This window comes from Phascolarctos cinereus, unplaced genomic scaffold (assembly GCF_003287225.1).
Source record: "Phascolarctos cinereus isolate Bilbo 61053 unplaced genomic scaffold, phaCin_HiC Scaffold_9;HRSCAF=440, whole genome shotgun sequence".
NCBI lineage: Eukaryota > Metazoa > Chordata > Mammalia > Diprotodontia > Phascolarctidae > Phascolarctos > Phascolarctos cinereus.
This window is the reverse complement of record NW_027556402.1, coordinates 97,181,255-97,203,839: the sequence shown is the minus strand read 5'-3', so window position 1 is coordinate 97,203,839 and position 22,585 is coordinate 97,181,255. Positions and strand designations below refer to the sequence as shown.

The 22,585-nt window shown below is 36.7% G+C and overlaps 1 protein-coding gene across 10 annotated transcripts in view; it reads left to right on the top strand.

Moving 5' to 3' along the window:
* TMEM144 (transmembrane protein 144) overlaps positions 1–22,585 on the top strand; it is a 70,183-nt gene that overhangs the window by 15,102 nt on the left and 32,496 nt on the right. For all 10 annotated transcript variants that reach the window (XM_020994083.2, XM_020994079.2, XM_020994077.2 and 7 more), the window contains 3 exons: positions 5,073–5,195; positions 9,910–10,009; positions 12,652–12,732. In XM_020994083.2, coding sequence (XP_020849742.1) covers positions 5,073–5,195; positions 9,910–10,009; positions 12,652–12,732 — 304 coding nt within the window. The remainder of the gene's footprint in view (positions 1–5,072; positions 5,196–9,909; positions 10,010–12,651; positions 12,733–22,585) is intronic.

Here is a 22,585-nt window from a genome sequence, read left to right as displayed (position 1 = left end):
ACACAGCTACTAAGTATGGGTGCCAGGATATCCTGACCATGAAATCCTTTGGTTTTTCCTTTTTTGTTGCTCACTCAAATGCTTTCCATCTTACTTTAGATAGATTTCCACACAGACATATATTTTTGGCGTATGTACCTTACTATTTCATTTCCCTTGTATTCAATCCTTACTTTAAACAAGTATACCCTTTCATAGCTGTATCCCAATGGAGTCCTATCCTAGATAAATCTCAAGACCAGTCAATTATCAATCAACAAAAATTTATTAAGCATCTACTTTGCCAGGCACTTTGCTAAGCACGAGGGATAGAAAAAGAGGCAAGAGATAGTCCCCGCCCTCAAGGAACTCACAATCTAATGGCAGAAACAACATACAAACAAGTATTTGCAAAACAATCAATATATAGGATAAATAGGAAATAATTAACACAGGAAAGCTACTAGAACTACCAATGAAAGTTATACATGTTAAGACTTTTAGGTTTTGTTTTTGTTTTTTTTATCTATTCTCAGTACAATTGGCAATACACATCTTAGACCATAGTATCCTTTCTGTCCCTTTTAGCTGTTTTCTTGCAAAATTCCTAGATTGAAATTTACCTTCCTACGTTATGCTTCTGAAGCACCTTTGAATCATTCCCGTAGCCAAAAGAATTGCTCCACTTTCAGTGTCACAGCACTCATTTCTTAATAAATTATAAAAACTTATAATTTTATAAAAGTTATTTATTTATTTTATCCAAGCATTTTTACAAATGCCTGGATTTTTTTAAAAGTTTTTTTTAATGCAGGATTTAATAGAATGGGAGTGAGAGTTGTTTACTAAATTACTTATTCAAGTGTCTTTGATTCCTAAATACCTCTATTATTCTTCCTATCATGCCTGCTGTTTTAATGGTATCTGATTTCATGGTTATAGTGAGGTAGTGTTCTACCACTCCCTTCAGCCTGGGTTTAAAGTGCCCCTGATCAGAGATCAGCAAATCACTAAGCAAATACATTCTTCCCTAGTCCTCATTAGATGTACTCTTACACTGGCCAAGAATCTTGAATTCCTCTATCTTGAGCTATAGCTCCTAAGCCAAATACCATTCTCTGATTCTATCTTCTTAGTAAATGATTTACTTTCAATATTATGCTTTCTTCTCTTAAGTTCCTACCACCAATTTAAAGTAGTGGTAAAAATGTCATCTGTGTGCTCAAATCCTTAAGTTTCTCATTTCAGGCTTTATTACCCTAGAGAATCTTTCTAGGTCTCAATATTGATTCTATTTATTCCCACTTGAATCATCAGAAGAGGGTATTGTTCAGAAAGTTTGGACAAGTCTCAGAAGACAGTTCATGATGTGCCAGATTTCTGGGGTATGAGGACATCCTAACTTCTGTTGTTAGCCATGGGAGGTCAACATATGGCTAACTCAGCATCCCTAAGCAGGGATCCCAAGACAAATATCTTTTCTCTCTGTGACTAGTAATAGATGATCTCATTTCTGGTAGCCTCTGTGGGTCTTCTTTTCATTTTGTGAACATAAAAGCTGCTTCTTTCTCAAGATGTCAGGATCAGCCATGGCAGGGGTGGGGAGGGAGGCTGGAGAGAACCAGATATTAATATGTAGCTTCAAGTGTATAACAGAAATCCCCCTTCCTCCTTTTTATCTCTGTCTCATTTTTAGAGAAACAACATTGTGTAGTGGAACAAATGATAGACTGACCTGAGTTCAGGAAGCACCTGGGTTCAAATCCCTTCTGTGACACTTAGAAGCTGTGTGGTGAAGGACAAGTATATTCATCTCTCTGGCCTTCAATTACCCTATTTGTTTAAAAAAAAAAGTCATGAAGGGAGGAATAATAGTACTTTTAATAGCCATGTCACAGAGGTGTTGTTTGGTTCATATGAGAACAACATATAGGTTCTCCCAAAAAGTCTTAGTGTAGTTTTAAGCTACTAAAGCTTAAACAATGTCTAAACCATAGGGCATTATATCAATATCAGTTAGTATTCTTTTTTCCACCCTTCAAATTCAAGACAGTTGTAAATTCCCTTCTTCTTCCTCTCAGTCTTTTTTTCCACAAAATTTCATAGGAAAAGTAACCCTAGCAGTTGTTTTCCTATCCTATTCCCAAAAAAGAATCCCCACTAACACATTTTCAACAAATAAAATTAGTCAGCCTTTGTTCAAAGACATTCAATCATAGGGAACCTGCTACCTTTCGAGACAGCTCATTCCATTTTTAGACACCTATAATTATTAGGAAATTTTTTTCCTGACATCGTCTGAATGCGCCTCTGCAAATTCCTCCCGTGGTTCCTAGTTCTGCCATCAGGGACAAGTGGAAAAAATCTACTTAATCTTTCATATGACAGACTTTCAAATATTTGAAGACTTCTATCATGTTTCTCTTGAGTCTTTTCTAAGCTAACAACCCTTACTTCCTTCCATCCTCCCTGCTATGGAATGGACTCAAAGGCATTTCCCATCCTGGTCGATCTCCTCTGGACATTCTGAAGTTTAGCAGTGTCCTTCCTAAGATAAGGCACACAGACCTAAATACAATGTTCAAATATGATCTGACCTAGCTGAGCATAGGATCCATAGAATCCTCATTCCTGAAACTCTGCCTGTCTTAATGCAAGCTAATATTGACTTAGCTTTTTTAGTTACTATATCTCACGGCTGACTCATATTGAGCTTGCAAGCCACTTTTAAAACTTTCAATTCTTTTTTTAGACAAACTGCTGTGTCACCCTATCTTTCTCATCTTATAAGCGTGAAAGCATCTTGAAATAAAATATAAGATGATGGATGTATCCCTATTAAGTTTCATTTCATAAAAGCCAGCCCAGTATTTTGCTGGTCAAGCTCTATTTGGATGTTGTTATGCAATGTATCAGCTGTCGCTTTTAGCTTTGTATCTTCTGCAGATTTGATAAGGATATGTGTGACTTTAGACATGTCATTGCTAAAAATGTGAAATAGCACTGGACCAACTTCAGAACCATAGTCTACAAAGAGGGAAGAGAAGCATTTATATAGGACCTACTATGTGCTAGGTGCTTTTTTTATAAATATTCTTTCATTTGATCCTCAGAACAACACTGTTAGGTAGTTGCTATTATTATCCCTGTTTCATAGTTGAGGAAACTGAGGTTATGACTTGCCCAGGGTCACATGGCTCGTAAGTGTCTGAGTTTGAATTTGAATTCAGATCTTTCTAACTCCAGCCCCAACACTCTAACCATTATGGCATCAGCTGTCTCTAGACAGCTAGCGACAGGTTGCCTAAAGATTTTCAAGTTGATATAGAATCATTAATAACTATTTAGTTCACCTTTCTCCATCTTCTCCGAAAGAACATAAGATACTCTTATCAAAGCCTTTTCTAAAATCTATGTATACTTTACTGCATTTTTCTGATCTGTCAATCTAATATTGCTATTTTTTTTAAATGATGTTAGTCTGATATAACTTGTTCTTGTTTAAACTGTCCTGGTACCTTTTTCTAGATATTTACTAACCATCTATTTAGTAAAATACTGCAGAGGCTATAGTCATAGGTAAAAGGAGGTGGCTTTAGAATTAGACTTGCATCAAGCCTTTACTCTGACACATCCAGGCTATGTGATCCTGGGCAAGCGATTTGTCCTCTCAGTGATGCAGGCCACTCAGTAAGACTCTAAGTTTGGGACTAGGTGCCCACTTGGCATTTAGAAGTGAAAATTCATCACTAAGACTTGTTCCCTACATTGATGAAATTATAAGTCTGGTTTAAAAAAATGCTAATAATAAAGTTTTCTAAAATATTCCCAGAAAGTGAAGTCAAACTCACTGGTTTAGGGTTGATAAATTTCATTTTCTTACCATTTTTGAAGATCAAAGCATATGACTTTTCAAGTCTTACAGTACCCCTTCTGTTCTGTTTTTCAGCCTGGAACATTTCTTCTATCCTACCAGGGAAGATGACTTCATTTTCCCTGACAAGGGAAAGGCAAGGAAAGAAGCATTCTTCTAACCCTTTCACCTCATATAACAGACAATTCAATTTGTACCCAATAAACACATAATTTGTGACTGAGCTATTTCTGTTCCTTCCACAGGCAACAATCAGTTACAGTTTTCTATTTCTCTTCATATTTTAATGAGACTAACATCCTTGATTCTTGATGGTTCCCACTGTCCATTTTTTCCTGCTAAACTAGGGGCAAACTGCTTTGTATTGTACTGTGGCTCTGTCTCTTTTATAGTGAACTTTGTTACCTTTTTCTACCACATTAACTGATAGATACCTATTTTTAGGGTATGAGCAGCTCCCTAATAATTACAACAAATGCATTCAACAGCCTACCATCAGCCATTCTCATTGAGCTGGTTTTCCAGCCAATTTCCATCTCATTCCTTTTCTTCTCAGCTGGGCAAATACTTGTATTACAATTTATTTGCTTGCAGTTCTAGCTTCTCTCTTTTAACCTTTTGAACCTTTTGGTTATGGACTTTCTTGACTCTTCTGAAGTTTGACTTTTATTATTTTTGCCAACAGTGGGTGAAATCCAAAGGTTGCTAAAGGAAAACTTTTCAGGAAATGCATTCACCTATCTACCCCCACATCATTAAAAGGCTGCTTAGAACTTAGAAAGTATGTTTTCATTTATAGGAAACTAACCCCCTGATTTTTTTATGTCTCAGCCCAGAGGAACTTAAAATAATTAATTTTATATTCCTCCTTTTTTATTTTATTGTACACACACACACACATATACATATTTATTTATTTATTTTATCACTAGGGCAATAACAAGAATCACAAAAACATGAGCATCAGAAAGCTGTTATATGAAATTAATTCTATGTCAGTTTTCTTCAGTTAGCTATGGTAACCAGCACAGTACCAAGATGGAAGTGTAGAATCACTCACTGACTTCAGTTATTGGTGGGAAGAAATCCAGTTTGCTTTGCATAGTCAGTGAAAAGAAAATACAACAGTGAGACAAGTGTCCCCACAAATATCTCTAAGCATATACCTAGTAAAATTGAGGTGTAAGCCCTTGATAATAAATTATTGCTCTGTTGTCAGGAATGTTTCTTCAATGGATTCTCTGTGCTGCCATATGGACAGTTTCCTTAGTGGTCAATCTGTTACTCCATTGTCCAAAGTTCTGGCCTCTCGCAATGCTTGGGGGTTGTGTCTGGGCCACAGGTAATGTATAGAAGATCTTTTGTTACTTAAAAACTATGACTAAAATAATGCATGTTTACATTTTAATGTTATATTTATATGACCTTTATAACTGTAGGCTCAAAGATTTAGAATTGGAAGAGATCTTAGAGGTTGAATCCAATCCCCTCAAGAGGAAAATGAAGACCCAGAGGTTAAAAGACTCACTTATGGTCACAGGCAGAATGTAACAAAATCTGGATTTGAACCTAAGTCCTGACTCCAGCTCTTCTATCCTTTCCCCTCTAACACTATGCCTTTATTTTACCCTTTCCTTAGGATCTCTTTCGTTTCCTTTGTGTAGACTAGTACCAATAGTGATTGTTGCTTAACACATTGCTTTAAGTCATTTCTTCACTATGAATCCTCATTAGCTGAAATAAAAACTGCTCAATAATTTACTATATCACAATACACATTCTAGACTTTTCTATCTGTCATGTATTTAATATAGTAAGAGGAAGTACAGAGGCACATGTGGCTATAAATAGGCTGGAATGTACAAGTAGTGAAAAATTATGCTGAAGGCATAGAATAAAGGATGTTAGCTAAGAGTTATGTGCCTGAAATAAGAGGGACATTGGTCATATAACAAGAGAAAGGCATACATAGTCAATAAACTCCATTGGTAGCCATACAATGTCAAGGAGACACCCAGTATCTTGAGTACTACCCCAGTTCCCAAGTAGGATTTGGACAAGAGTTGGAAAAACTTGTGAGTGGTTACGTCCTTCCTAATGGAGGCAGAAGTGCTCACATCAATGAGATCATAAACCCATCAATTTAGGTTCATAGAATTAGAACTAGAAATGACCATTGAGTACAGCCCCTCATTTATAGACAAGGAAAATGAAGCCTAGAGAAGTGATTTGCCCTGGGTCACAGAGCTAATGTCAGATATGAAATTTGAACTCGAGGTCTTCCTGACTCCAAGACCAATGCCTTATCTACTACACTATCAAGGAGGCAATGATTTAGAACCAAAGGACTTGAGTTAACATCTTGGCCCTACATTACATGTATCTTTAGGCAAGCCAAGTTACTTCATCTGCCAAATAAAGATGACCTCAAAGATTACTTTCCACTCTACATTCAAGGCAGGAATTCCATCTTCTTATGCTCAATTTTAGGCTTTGGGTTGAAGATACTTTGTAATATACATTCATAAAAAATTCATGATCCCTAAAACTTTATGCTATTTTTAAAACAGCCAAATTTCCCAAAATCATTGGGGCCATTTGTTTTTAAATGCATTTATGATGTATTTTCAAATACTTTTCATTGTTTCTTTTTACAAGGAGCACATCATTATATTGATTAACTTGCACAGCTAACAATTGATGGAGGGGGGCAGTTCCAATGCAGTTCATTTAAAAACCTACTTGTATACCAATCAGATCTGTCAGATTTTTTTCCTACACAGTCAGGAATCGTTAGCCCAAAATTTTAGCAATTTTAACAAGAAATTTAGCAATCTCTTTTGATGAATATGTATCTAAGAGTAACATTACTTTAACCAGAGCAAAGCCCCTGGCCAATGCCACAAAGATGAATGCCACCAAATTATTCCCCAATTCAATTTAATTAGCATTTATTATTGTTACCTCCTAGATAATATAGTAGGTGCTGGGTCTACAAGGACTAGAAGCAAGTAGGTGGCACACAGATGAAGTGCTGGAACTGGAGTGAGGTGGCTCTGAGTTCAAATTTGAATTCAGATACTAGCTCTGTGACACTGGGCAAGTCATTACCTCTGTCTACCTCAGTTTCCTCATCTGGAAAATAAGGGTAATAATACTACGTATAATCCAGAGTTGTCACAAGAATAAGATAAGATAATATTTGTAAAGTGCTTTGCAAACTTTAAAGTGATATGTAAGTATGAGGTACAAATATACAAATTAGTAAACACAGTGTATCTACAACATAGATACAAAATAATTTCATGTTGAAAAGTGGGGACACTGATAACTCCAAGGATCAGAAAAAGCCTTGAGTAGGAGATAATAATAACAACAGCTAACATTTATATAGTGTTTGCTATGTGTTAGGCACTTTACAAATAGTATATCATTTGATCCTCACAACCACCCTGGGAGGTAGGTGTTATCGTTATCCCCATTTTACAGATGAGGAAGCTGAGGCAAACAGAGCTTAAAGTGATCCACCTAGGGTCTTTACATAGCTAGTATCTGAGGCCAGGTTTCAACTTAACACCTTCTGTCTGTAGTCCAGATGCTCTGTCCACTGCACTGTTTGGCTTCCCCAGCTGGAAAGTGAAGTAAGCTGGAGAATGCAAAAGACAGAAATGAGGCAAAGAGCATCCCAGACCTGTAGAAATGTCTGGAAATAGGAGAAAGAAAGTCCTATTCAGAAACACTGTCCTGGAAATGCCACTTCTCCCCCTCTTCTTGCAGTCCTTCACTCTTACACCTCAGGTAAACTTTGTAAACTAGCTTCCCCATTGTTAAGGAGCTTCCTCTCAGAGCAGGAATCAGCAGGTGACAAAATTCAAAGCATCCCATCTCTACTTCACTAACAATATTCACAGAGCTGTTGTGAGGATCAAATGAAAAAAATATTGTAAAGTGTTTGGGACAGTGCCTCGCACATAATAGGTAGTTAATTAATGTTTGTTCTCTCACCTTTTCTGTGAGCACCTGCCCCTTTTAAAGTCTAATGAGGGGGCAGCCAGTTGGCACAGTGGATAGACCTCTGGCCTTGAAGTCAGGAGGACCTGAGTTCAAATCTGCCTCAGACATTACACACTTACTAGCTGTGTGACCCTGGGCAAGTCACTTAACTTCAATTGCCTCACCAAAAAGCAAATAAATAAATAAAGTCTAATGAGGATGTGAAGTAGAAATGTCTGGTCTTGCCATTCCCAAGGTCAGTTCCAGTTCGGATTGGAGAAAACAATATTAGTAACTCATGTTTACCTAACACATTAAGGTTTGCAAAAGCCTTTCCTGACAATTCCTAGAAGAAGTACAGGTCATTGTTATTCCCATTTTACAGATGAAGAGACAGACTCCAAAAGTTAAGCAATTTGTCCAATTGAAGGGTCACAGTGTCGGAATCAGAATTTAAACCAAAGCCTTTTGCTGTACCCAACTGTGTATGTGGTATAATTTGTGGGAAGTTCCTTCATACATCCCAACTAAATATCTCCCCTACTCAGCTTGCTGATGCATGGAATTCCACAATTATAACTTCCTTTATTTGACTTAGACAAACAGGACCTTTGCCCTTAGTCAAGAGATAAATAATACTGAGAGTGACAACTCTTGAAAACACATCTCAGATCTACCTTCCACAGGAGGCTTTTCTTGGTCTCACAGCTGTCAGTCCTCTCCCCTCCTTTCTGCCTAAAGTCAACTGTAAATGGAATGTTTGTACAAGTTTCTGTGTAAATGTTGCTCTCTGCCCCCAAAAAATGTACATTTCATGAGGTCAGGGACAACTTCATTTTTGTCTTTTTATCATTGGTGTCTAACACAGTACCTACCACATAGTCGTCAATGAATACTTGCAGAATCGAATTGAAAGGAATGGAATGGAATGGAATTCTTTATGAGGCAGAGGATGTTGACACTCTAAAACAAGGGTTCTTGAGCTTATTTGAATCACAGATCCCTAAGGCAATCTAGTAAAGCCTAGGCACCCCTGTCAGTGTTTTTAAATGAATAAAATAAAATACATAAGATTACCAAAGAAACCAATTAAATTGAAATACTTTATGGATCCCAGATTAAGATTCCCTGCTCTAAGGGTTCCTACAAATCATATAGTTCAATCCCCTCGTTTTACAAATGAGAAAATTAAAAATAGAAAGATTAAATATCTTGCCCTATGTCAGGATTAAAATCTAGGTCTTTAAGCCTCAGACATTTATCCAGTAGTGAGAATTCATCACATTCTTTTCTCAGAACAGGTTTCGATAGGGAGAAATGTAGAGAGAAAGAGGGACAAAAAGAAGAACTTTATCCATTTGAATATGATTTGGGGTATGGATTTCCCATGGGTTAGTCTTATCTTTAATAGCTTACCTCAAGGTAAAGAACCTCAGTTTCTTCACTTGTGCTATGAGGGGGTTGAGCTGGATGGCCTTTAAGACCTCTAAGGTCCCTTCCAGATCTAAATCTACATCAATCTGCTAAGACAATAATTTTCTGTGTGTGAAAACTCCTACTCACAACCCAGATCAAGACCCTCTTATAACTAACAGTCTTACAGAATTGCATGACCTTCAGAAAGATTAAGTGATGTGTCCAGGGTCAGAGGTGTTTTTCTGATACAAATCCAGCCCTACAGCCCACTTTACCTCTATGTAATAGCATAGCCAGGATGAAACCACAACCATTTTCAGCATCAGCCATGCTTTCTAAAAATAACATATGCCTGAACAAAGGCTCATGCCAAGGCTGAAGAGTATTTCTACAACTTAGTGGGTAGCTTTGCCCAACATTTTTCTCCAAAATATCTTGCTTTGGGAATTTTGCTTTTGGACTTTATAACTTTAAAATGTATACCAAAGAAATATGCTGTTATTAATAAATATCGGAAATATAGCAAAATACTAGGTACACTGTAGGCATTCAGTTGCTGTTGATTTTAAATTTGAGTTTTACTTCTATTTGTATTTTCTGTACTTTTTATGGTAATAGACTTTTTCTCTATGATTTTTGTGTTGCAGGTAACATCACTGTCGTCCCTATTGTTAAAACAATTGGTTTAGGCCTTGGACTTCTAATCTGGGGATCATTTAACTCGCTAACAGGCTGGGCAAGCTCAAGGTAACCCAATTCAGACAGAATTGTCATCAGCAACCAACCCTTATAGAGCTCCTGCTCTGTGCAAGTCACCATATTAGGCACTAGGGATACAAAATAAATTTATGAGATATTCTTTGAAAATGCACCTTCCTCCCTGTGAGAGACAATGTGCCGGGGAGGGTCAAATGACTCAATCGACTTAGTGGGCTCAATTGGCATGTTGGTTAGTTTTACTTTACTTCTCCCCCACCACTACCTTTTTAAAAATTCTTTGTTATAAGTAATATGCCCTCCAGGTAGCAGAGGAATAAAATAGTAATACATGTTGAGTGCTTTGCAAGCCTTAAAAAATTACATATTAGCTTTAATATATTTGAAAGGTAGCAAAACAAACCCAAAAGATGATAATTTTTTTTTCGTGGACTCCTTTCACATTCTAGTGAAGCCTAGACCAACCCCTACTCTGAATAATTTTTTTAAATGCATATATGTAATATACTAAATTACAAAGGAAATCAATTATATTGAAATACAGTCATCAGGATCCCAGATTAAGGGAACCTTGATTTAGTAATATACCCATAACCCTAAGCAAGTGGAAAGAATACTAATTCTGAAGTCACATGGCCTGGGTTCGTTTTTCAGCTATTAGGCAAATCATTCCATTTCTCCAGGCCTCAGTTTCACCAACTGTAAATAGAAGAGATTAGACTAGATCACTTCTGAGTGATCTAGTAAACTGTTCCAGCTCAAAATGTGATCCTAAGATCCTCTCACTGTCCTGAGACAAGTCTCTTAAGATTTTAAGTCGCAGCCTGTCCCCTAAGCAGGTCTTTGACATTGATATTGACCCCATCCTATTATTGATCATGCCCTCTCTCCCCCAATTCATGAATCAGTGCCTCCAAAAGGAAAAGGAACAGAATAAGAGAAGTTATGGAGATGGAGAACTAGACAACTTCACAGCAACTAGCCAAGCTACACTGTTAGTTTTAGGTTTAACTTTTCCATATTTTTGGAAAATAAAAAAATGAATCTCCCCCCCCAAAAAAAAAAGATTTTAAATTGCAGACAAATTTCAGTTCTGTATGATTCAAGGGATTTTTAGTATCAGGATTTCCACACACTAATGAAATTACAGATCTCCTTAAATAAAACAAACCCATACTGTTTAAAACTTCATTATTTCCACAATCCTGTGATTTCATCACTATAGGTACTATCCTCTGATGGTAGCCACATCATCCATTACTGCATCTATCCTCAAAAACATCACGTGTTGCAAGTACTTGTCAGAGAATGTACTCTGCTGGCCTTGTCTCAAAGCAACCTGAGGCAGCTCTGTACCACAGTGAGGCATGACAGTAGGACTTTGACAAAGGAAGGTATATATGCATGTATTTATGTATAAAGAAATATATATATTTATATATAATATATACATATACACATACTTATATACATACCCTTACAATCCTGTACATATGTATATGTATATATATAATGCCCATGTGTATATTTATATCTACCTACATAAAGAACTTTTACACACATCTGTATATACACATGTGTGTGTGTGTGTGTGTGTGTGTGTGTGTGTGTGTAACCTATGTATAACAAGGTTAATCACTCTATATGGTACCAGGACAAATGTCAAATAAGAGATGCAAAGAGTAATTTAATAAACCTTAAGAGAAAAACATTTTTAATTAAATTTCATTATAATTTTTAAAGAAGATTCAGTCAATCCATGGAAATTTAGTAAATCCATGGAAAAGGACTATCTGATCTGTCAGTATTACTTTGTAAGATTAAAGCCTTAGTTGAGGACAGGAGGTAGGATATACTTCCCCCTTTGAAGTCTTCCTGTAATGTTTACCTGAAGAATTATTTCATAAAACCAGAACCTCAGTTGGGGAGAGGAGGCCATCTATCTCCTAAACTGAAGTGTTCCTCCATTTTCCAATGGTGTCATGGAAATGACTCTGGTCTCAAAGGCTATCCTAGTAAAATGTAAACTTTAGAGGCTCCTATCAAGCTAGTAATAGGTGTATAGGTCTAGCAAACAACTAGATGCCTGTTATCTACAGACCAGTCTTGACCAATTTAAAGATTCTTATAAATTAGAAGACCAGGCTATTATTCATTTTTAATATAAACCTCAAAGTATCCCCAGCTTCTCCTCATCCTCAATCAGCAAGTAATATGAAGTGGCCCTTACTACTAAACATTGGGAGATACAAATACAATGAACAAAATATTCCCTACTCACAAGGAATGAGTCTAGTATCACTACTGGTCTAGTATTACTTACAGTCTAGTATCACTATTGGTAATAGAGAGTGTTTGTAGTGATTTGGACCAAAGCTAAAGGCTGTGAAGCGGTTTGACAGGAAAGAGATTTTAAGCTCTGTTATCACAAGTCCCATTTAAAAATTACCTGTTTCACTTCAAACATTTCCAAGATTTGTGCAAGGGATTTTCTACTGAAATTAGACATACCATTGACTCCTTTGTCCAAGGCTCAGAACAAAGTTCTTTCTGTGACATCTTCTCCACCAACCAAATTGACCATAGAATCTTTATGGTTATAAAAGGACAAAATTCAAAACTCTTCAACTTTTCAATAAGACCTAAGCCAACTATGTTGATTTTTTTTTCAGGTTTGGATGGTTTGGAATGGATCCTGAAGACGTATCAAGGCCCCTGCTAAATTACATTGGAGCTGGACTTTCAGTGATAAGGTACCCAATCATTTCTGTTCCCTTCATGTTTAGGCTGCCAAATGTTTTCAAAGCAGATAGGTGGGGGCAGCAGTTCAAGTTCTATACATGGAGTTAGGAAGACCTGTTATCAAATCAGGCATTTACTAGATGTGTGGCCCCAGGAAAGTCACTTGACCTCTTCCATCCTTCATTCCTCCTCTATAAAATGGGCATAATCATATCTTCTGGCTGAATTAACTATGGCATACAAATGCAATGGAATACTATTGTACTGCAATAAATCGTTAAAGATAGAGTTTCAGTAGAACATGAAGAGTCTTATATGAACTGACGCAGAAAGAAGTAAGCAGAGCCAGGAAAATGATTTCTACAGTAACCACAAAACTGTAAAGAAAAGAAACTTTGAAAGAATTAAAAATTCTAATTTGTGCAATGATTAACCAAAGGGCTACACTTGTACCATGCTACCCATTTCCTGACAGAGATATGATGGACTTGGGGTATAGAATGAAGCATATTTCTTTGACATGAACAAAGTGGATTTTGTTTTGCTTAACTAAACATATTTCCTTTTTTTTAAACAAACTTTTTTTTTGGGGGGGGGTTGTTTGTTTGTTTTTTTGATTAGGTTAAGTGACTTGCCCAGGGTCACACAGCTAGTAAGTGTTACGTGTCTGAGGTTGGATTTGAACTCAGGTCCTCCTGAATCCAGGGCTGGTGCTCTATCCACTGTGCCACCTAGCTGCCCCAAAACATATTTCTTTCAAGAGTTTTGTGACTCTTTTTTTTAATGGTTGGATGGAAGGTGGGAAGGAGAAAAAAAAGATTTTTCTTAAAAGAAAAAGTAAGGTTTGATTTTTAGAAACTCAAAATAATGAAAATAATAATGACATCACCTACCACACTGAATTGTTCTCAGGAATAAATGAGATAACCTATGTGCAAATCTCTATGCAAATATTAAAGTGTTGTGATAAGAGGAAGAGAATGATGACCTTTTGGGTAAAGAAAAATCAAATCTGTTTGCCAGAGGTTTGCAAAAATCTATATGAGAGGTGTGTAGAGAGCCAGCCTCAGAGCCAGGAATATCTGGATTTACTGTCTCTGATGCAAATAAGTTGTGTGACACCCCTAGCCCCCCAGTCAGGTCACTTAACCCCTCCCTCAAATTTTAAGTGGCAGAATAAGTGGGGATCTGCATCCATGGAGTACTTTTCCTCATTGGAAGTCTCCCATACCAATGAAATCACAGGAATAGAATAAAATGAAAACCAACTCCTTTAAAAATAATTACAAATATTACAAATAATTATAGGGAACAGTCTACTCAGTGACTATCACTCTCTCTCCTACTTAAACATATTGTCTCTTATTGCTAGCCCTTTTCTCCTATCCAATCCCACAACTTCTTGTCCACTTACCTAGTCCTTCCCACCCCAAGCTGCAATCCTATCCCACATCTATCCATCTACTCTTCTGAGCACAAAAACCTTAGATCTGAAACTGGAGCATGAGGACTCCTTCCAGAGATAGGGAACCTGCAGTCTCAAAGCCACCTGTGGTCCTTGGGTGCGGCCTTTTGACTGAGTCTAAGTTTTACAGAACAAATCCTTTTAAGGGGATTTGTTCTATGAAATTTGGATTCAGTCACAAGGCAACCATACCTAAGAAGGGGAATATATGTATATATGTGTACTTGTAGAATGTGCATAATTCAATATAAATGAATATAAATTTAAATGACTATAAATTGATTCTATGGTGATGGATTCTGGCAGCCTTAGTCTTGAAACAATTTTATATATTTTGTATAATTTAAATAACATTTCTATCTTTCAAACACTCAGCTTTCTGTCATTTGCCCTACCCACAAGCCTGCCTCAGCTTTGATTTAATGAAAACTTAAATCCACACCTACCTGATTTTTTAATACTTTAAACTTGTGCCCAGAATCATATTTCTGTATTTGTCAGACATTGTTCTGTCATAATTTCTCCTTTTTTAAAAGAAAAAAGAATCCTACTTCTTACAAGATTTGTACAGAGGTTTCTTGTGTTTCTCACTGACCCAGCTACATCTCAGGTGTGCTTTACCTTAAGATTCTGATGGTAGTAGGTGAACAAAGAAAGAAGAGGACATATATACAGGGACTGATATGGCCCAGAAGCACAAGAGTTCTCATTCCTATCCTCCTGGAGACCCTGCTGTGGATAGAGACAACACGGAATCTGCGATGCTACTCGTGCCTACAATTGGTGACCAATTCTAGGTTCTACAAGGCAACCCTTTGCTCATAGTTACAAACTAGCTGTTACAGTACTAGACAGTCAGCAAACATTTCTTAAACACTTACTGTGTGCTAAATATTATACTAAGCAACGAAGATACAAAGAGGAAAAAACCCACTATGGTGCCTATCCTTAAGGAGCTTACATTCTAATGGTGAAAACAACACGCAAATAATTATGTACAAGGTATATACAGGTTGGACAAAGGGTAATCTCAGACAAGAAGGTATTAGCAGCTAGAGGAATTAGGAAAAGCCTCCTGTAGCAGGTGAGATTTGAGCTTATTGAAGGAAGTCTGGGAAGACAGTAGGAGAAGATAAGGAGGGAAACCATTCTGTGTTGGAGACAGCCAGCAAAAAATCATCTTGGGAAATGGAGTATTATTTGTGAAGAACAGCAAGTGGGCTAGCAGGGATGGATTGCAAAGTCTGTGGAGAAGAGTCAAGTATAAGAACACCAAAGAAGTAGGAAGAAGCCAGGTTATAAAAAGCCTTAAAAACCAAACAGAGCATTTTATGTTTGATCTTGGCCATAATAGCCACTGGAGTTTATTGAGTATGGAGGGAGGTGGGTTAATGACAACAGACTTTTGTTTTAGGAAAATCATGTTGGTGGCAGAGTCAAGGATGAATTGGAATGGGGGAAAGACTTGAGGCAAGGAAGTAAACCAGAAAGCATGGGCATTAGTGCATTAGAGATGATGAGTATCTGTATTAGGATGGCTGTTATGTGAAGAGATGAAGACATATATGACAGCTGATTTGACAACAGATTGTATTTGTCGAATGAATTCAAAGGAGGAGTTGGGGATGGACACCAGCAAAAAACCAGGACCTGGGACTAAGCATTATGAAAGCAATCACTTGCACACTTCTACATTTATATTTCCAGTGCCAGGCACGTTGCATGCATTTGGACAAATACTTACTCATTGATTGATACATCTGGGTGAAACCAGAGGACCAGTGAAACCTCACTTGGAGTCTTAGTGTAGGGATGAGAAGAGTTGGGCTATAAAGTCAATTATTTCATTTTGTTGTCTCTAGACTCCCCTATCACATCTCTAGAGCTCAAATTTCTGCATTGAGGAGTAGGCATCCAAAACCCATACCCTCTATGTCAAGTATTTAACCTGGAGTCTGTAAACAGGTGCTTTTAAAATATTTTGTGATAACTATTTCGACATAATTGGCTTCCTCTGTAATCTTACATAGTTTATTTTATGCATTTAAAAATATTTTGAGAAGAATTTCACAGGCTTCACCAGATTGCCAGAGGTCCAAGAAACACAACAAAAAGGTTAAAAATCCCTATTCTAGACCCTTCTAAAGCTCTGTCTCCCTAGCAATTTATGGAATTTATTTTTGTGCTTCAAATTCAATGAATCAAGTTTTTGTTGATGTCAAGTCATTGTTACAAAATTTGAGGAATATTAGGGTGTTCAGAAGTTCAGAGTAGAAAGAGTTGAATTCATTTGATCAATCTTCTCATAAATTGTTTCTTTTTCTTTTATTACCTCCACATCACTGATTTTTCTTGTGTCCTGCTTAGACACATTTTTAAAAGATAAATTAGATTCATGCTGTAACCTATACTTCCTCTTTCCCGTCTACATATTTAATAATTTTTGTAATTGAAATGTTTCCAAATATATTGGGGTCAGATTTCTTGGGAGGGTGTTTTTTTTTCTTTTTACTTTAAGAGAATATAGATGAATGAGTATTCCAGGATAACCAAAAAAAGGGGTGGGGGGGGAGATAGAGCTTTCATGATGAAAGAAGAGTATATTTAAATGGGAAAAGAAATTATCAAGGCGACCTAGAAAATAGTAACTACCAACCTATATGCCTACTTTCCCATTTATACAAAAGTTTTGTGAGAATAATGTGCACCCTCATTGAGGACATTCTTTTAAAATAGGTTCTTATTGATTTTTTTTACATTACCTAGATTTCTTCTGTTTCCCTCCCCCATTCTTTATAACAAAGATTTTTAAAAAATAAAATAAAATAAAGAATAAGAGGAAAAAGAATTTTTCAAAATCGGCAAAATTGATCAACGCATTGAGAAGCTGGATATTAAATACAATGTTCCTTACCTATGGACCTCTACAAAGGAGTGGGGGAGAGAATGTTCCTTACATTACTTCTATGGGACCAAAATTGTTCTGTATAATTTCACATTATTGAAGGCATTCTTTATGAGTTTATTGGTAGGCTCTTTGTAAATGATATTATAACACAGTAGACCATATCTTTACTACTTTTGTTGTTGTTATTGTTGACTATGAGAAAATACTTGAATTAGTAGAGCAAAATTGCATCTTAAAGACTCTCTTCCAAGGTAGTGTTTTCTATCCCTATATCAAATTTATATGGGGTTCTTTGAAAGATATAACAAAAGATATAACTTTGATGATCATACAATCATCAGTATTAAGAGAAGCATAAAACTAGGACATGCATGTTTGTCAGAGATGCTCACCACCATTATGGAGAAGATCTAATACAAAGTTCAAATTAAAGAAGGATTCCTCTTAGATGTTCCTTACTTACCAATGACTTCATGATAATGGCACCAAGCCCAAAAACATTGAAAAAATTTGCTCTGAGCATTCACATGAGAAAAACCAAGGAGACATCTGATCTATTGCCCAGATTTTGGCACACAATTAGATGGAGAGTCTAAATGGAGCTTGCCTAGGTATTTTCATCTGGAATAGACTAGAAAATGCATTCGTCCTGGAGTTCAACAGGCAAAGGGGAAGAGACAGGATTTCCTTCAAGAAATTGTGAAACTCTTTTAATATGACCCTAAACTTCTCCCAGAAACTGACCCATTTATTATTAATTTTTAAAAATTTTCAGTTCTGAATTTTCTACCTCCAGCTCCTCCGCTACTCATTGAAAAGGCAAAAAATATGATTTCCATTATATATATGAAGTCATACAAAACATTTTCACATTATCCATGTTTTTAAAAAATAAGCAAGAAAAAATAAAGTTAAAGAAAATATGCTTCAGTATGCATTTAGAGTTCATCAGTTCTCTCTCTGGAGATGTAGAACATTTTTCATAATGTGTCTTTTGGAATTGTCATGGATCACTGTATTGATTGGAGTTGCTAAGTCTTTCACACTTGATTGTCATAATACTGCAACAGTAACTATGTAAATTGTTCTCCTGGTTCTGCTCATTTCACTTTGAATTAGTTCATATGTCTTCCTATATTTTTCTGAAACCATTCCCTTTTTTATTTCTTATAGCACAACAATATTCCATCACAACCCATATTGTTTTTTAATAATTCCCCAATTGACAGGACAGTTATCCCCTCAGTTCCAATTCTTTGCCACCACAAAAAGAACTGTTATAAATATTTCCATACACATGGATCCTTTTCCTTTTATCACTTTAGAGTACAGACATAGTAACAGTATTGCTGGGTCATAGGGTATTCACAGTTTTACAGCCCTTTATTCTGTGTCAAACCTATGAGAAGACTTTGACAGGAGAAACACAGGATGGGCAGACATTGGTGATGAATCACAAAACATTTGAAATCATGAGCATTTGAAGAGGATAGAGAAGAGTGTTCATCCTAGGTAGTTTACTTCGGTAAAGCAGGAGGTATGTATGTCATCTGTTAAAATGTGAATGCAATGAGGAAGATGGGGACTGGTGGGATCTGAAAAAGTTTTTGATCGTGTGCCGGAGAATGCTCTTGTAAGTCCAATAGGAAAATAGTGAGTAAACAACAAAGGAACAGCATGAGTTTATTATGGTTCTTGCTTTTCTAGTAACCAATTTTCTTCAAGCCTAAGGATTGAGTCAAGTGCCTCATAAAAACACTCTACATCGATATCTATCTTTACCCTGATAACTCTTCTACAACATATCAGTACCATGACTTCCTTCAGAAGTGTTTTATTTCTATAGATCCTTGGATCGATAGATCTCACCTAGATAGCTGGGAAAATTTCTTTCCGGGTAATCTGATATCCATACTGTCACTTGTAAACATACTGGTGACAATGGTTCCAGACGAAATTTAATTGAGGTAACTGTTACCTACAATAATTTCTCATTGTTTTTTGTACACCTCCACCCCTTACTATTGTTCCTTTTTTCATTCCTTGACCTTCTGGGTACAGAATTTTTTTTTCTTTCCCCCCAACAAAACACCTCTTTTATGAACTTCCTGTAAATATCAAAGGCTTCGCCATCCTTCTAACCTCAATGCCATTTCCAATTCTTTGTTGTTTCTACCTTCACTTCTCTATCACCTATAACCCTTCATTCCAATCACATCATCCTAGCCTGTCATCATCACCTCTGCAGACTGCTACAACCCCCTAATCAGTCTCCCTATGTCAAGTCCCTTCTCTTCTCCAATCCATCCTCCATCTAGCTTTCAAAATGATTTTCCCAAAAAGCAGCCTGACCATGTCACTCCCCTGCTCAATGAGCTCCAGTGGCTCCCTAGTTTACTTGAAGATGAAGTGTAAATTTATCTTCATGTCATCTTCTTAAGATTTAGATGTCTGTGTTTTCTATTATACATATTTATTAGTATAGCAGTACATGTGCAAATATAAGTAAATATATAGAAATTGGGGAGTACGTGCTCAAAGATGCCATTAACAAATATTTATTAAGCATCTACTGTTTGTCAGGCTCTGTGCTGTTTTAGTGTTAGGGATGTATAATCAAAAAGTCCAGAGACCACTTCTCTAACGAGCTCCTAGGAGTCTGTCTGATTATAGTCAGAGTCCCAGGGGAAAGAGAAATGGTAGGAGTCTGATAGGTAGGGTGCCGTGAGACTTGAGAAAGAGGTGACTGTCTGGCTGTACTGCTTTCATATTCAACAAGTCTCACTTTGGTCAACTTTAGGCGGAGTCTTCTTGGCCCACTATTCAGTATGACTCATCATCCTTATTATCCTCATTACCATAATCATTATCTTTATTACCAGGAAAAGAATGGAGCAAGCAGAAATTAATCTGTGAAATTTGAACCAGCCTAGCCCTGTTCACCTGAATGATGCCAACTGGGCTCTCTCTAGTTCCCATCCCTGAAGCTTAGAACCCTTTGGCTTTCATGCATAAATTGCACTCCTCAATTTGCTTTTTATTCAGTGACATGATCACATCACCATTCTTTTTTTAAAGTCCTGACTTTGAGAACCAGGCTTAGCTAACGTCATCTCGGCTTCAGTTGTTGATAGCTCCCCACCTCTGCTAATACTCCATATATCGGAAACAGCTGAATTCACAGATGGCGGACAAGAGCTCGATGCCAATTTAACAGATTATTACACCCAAAGTTTGCTGATTCCTTGAATTAAAATTTGCTGCTTGTCAGTTGGGAGAAGGAAAAAAAAATCATCACTGGCTCAAACCAGCCCCTTTGCAGAATATATTTTGCAAGCCTACATCAGACTGACTGATTTTTGATTAGGTCATAACCCTTTATGATCCCAGCCACCCTTGAACTGGAGCTTACTATTTCAGGAAAACAAGTAAATTTGCAGACTAAGTAGTATTAACTTTGTAGAGCATGGTGTCAGCAATTAAATGCAAAGCTCCTCAACTGTCCTTAGTGAAGTTCTGCATGCCATACAAAATCTTCTAATATTATCTGCCAGAAGCTCATTCCCATCCTAGAGGGTTCCCTCTAAGCTAAGTCCATTGATTTTGCCTTAGGAAACTATATGAACTCTGAGACCTCTTCCAATGGTAAGGTCCTAGGGTTCCATGACGTCAAAGTGAATTATATATAGTTGGGTGTTATCAGAATACTAGTAGTCATTACTGTCAAGTATAGGCCTTACTCTGCAATGTGCTCTCAGCAAAACCCTTGATCTCCAGAATGCTTTCTTCCATTTTGGTAACCTTATTTAGAAAAACAGGCAAATGTACATAGAGGAATTTCTTTTTAGCATGTAAAAAATAACATTTATTTATGAAAATTTTGAGTTCCAAATTCTCTTCTTCTTCCCCCTCCCCCACACATTGAGAATGCAAGCAATATGCTATTAATTATACCTGTAAAGTCTCAACATAAATAAACCAAGAAAAATAAAATGCAAAAAAGTATTCTTCAATCTGCACTTAGAGTTCATCAGTTCTCTCTCTCTGAAGATGGACAGCATTTTTCATCATGGATCCTTTCTTGGATCATCTTCATCAGAGTACCTAAGGTCTTTCACAGCTGATCATCCTTACGGTATTGTTGTTACTGCCTGTAATGTTCTCCTGTTTCTACTCACTTCACTTTGCATTAGTTCATGTAAGTGTTCCTAGGTGTTGTTGTTGTTGTTGTTGTTGTTGTTGTTGTTGTTTTAAACCATCCTGTTATCATTTCTCATAGTATAATTGTACTCCATCACAATCATATACAATTTATTCAGACATTCCCCGGTTGGTAAGCATCCCCTCAATTTCTAATTCTTTGCCACAACAAAAAGAGTTGCTATAAATAATTTTGTACAAATACACTTTTCTTCGATCTGTTTGGCATACAGACTTAATAGTGTTATTGCTGGGTCAAAGGGAATGCATGATTTCTTAGGCCTTTGGGTATAGTTCCAAATTGTTCTCCAGAGTAGGTGGACTGGTTCACACATCCACCAATAGTAGATTAGTATCCCTGTTTTTCCACATCCTCTCCAATATTTGTTATTTTTCTTTTCTATCCCACTGCTGGCATTTCATCCACATGAGCTCTGGGCCAGTCTTCACCCCAATTTCACAGATCTCTCCTTCCAACTTCCTAAGTTGTTTTGGGCTGGAAGAACATCTCACTCTGATCTTTTGTTGTCTCTTTGACTTCAGAATTTTACTTGAAGCATTATTTTACAGTTATTTGGAGTGGAATGTTGGGAGAGCCTGCTGAGTACTTTTCTCTACTCTGTCATCTTGGGTCTACCCAACCATCATCCCTAAAGAAGATTTTTTTAAAATTTTATTTATTTTATTTTTAATTTATGGAATAAAACAAGTATTTCCACAACATAGTATTTTTAAAACATGATTTGGAGAGAAGACAAAGAGATGATGACTAGAAATCTTATGCCTAAAAAAAGGTTATGGAATATTTCTTAGAAAAAAATGCAAGGTTGTTCTCTAAGTACTTTATATTTGATATATAGAAAAATGTAACGTAAAGTACATGCAAATAACTTTTACTGTGTATTTGAAACAGGTGCTAGAGAAGATTGATGGATGAAAGTTATAGGGAGGCAGAATGAAGTTCAATATAAGAAAAAACTTTGTTCTATACATAAGTCTATTTATCAGTTCTTTTATACTTTGGCCCCCTCCTACCTTTCCATTACTTTTACACTTTATTTGTCCCATACCTCTGTGGTCCAATGACACTGACTTCTTCACATAAGGCATGTTATCTCTCAACTCTAGACATTTTTACTGTCTGTCCCCCAGAATTCTCTCCTTCCTCATCTCTACCTGGCTTCCTTCAAGCCTCGACTAAAATTCATTTTCTATGAGAAGCCCTTCCTGATTCCCCTTAATACCTCTCCCTTCCCTGTGCTGATCATTTCCAAGTTATCCTCTCTACATG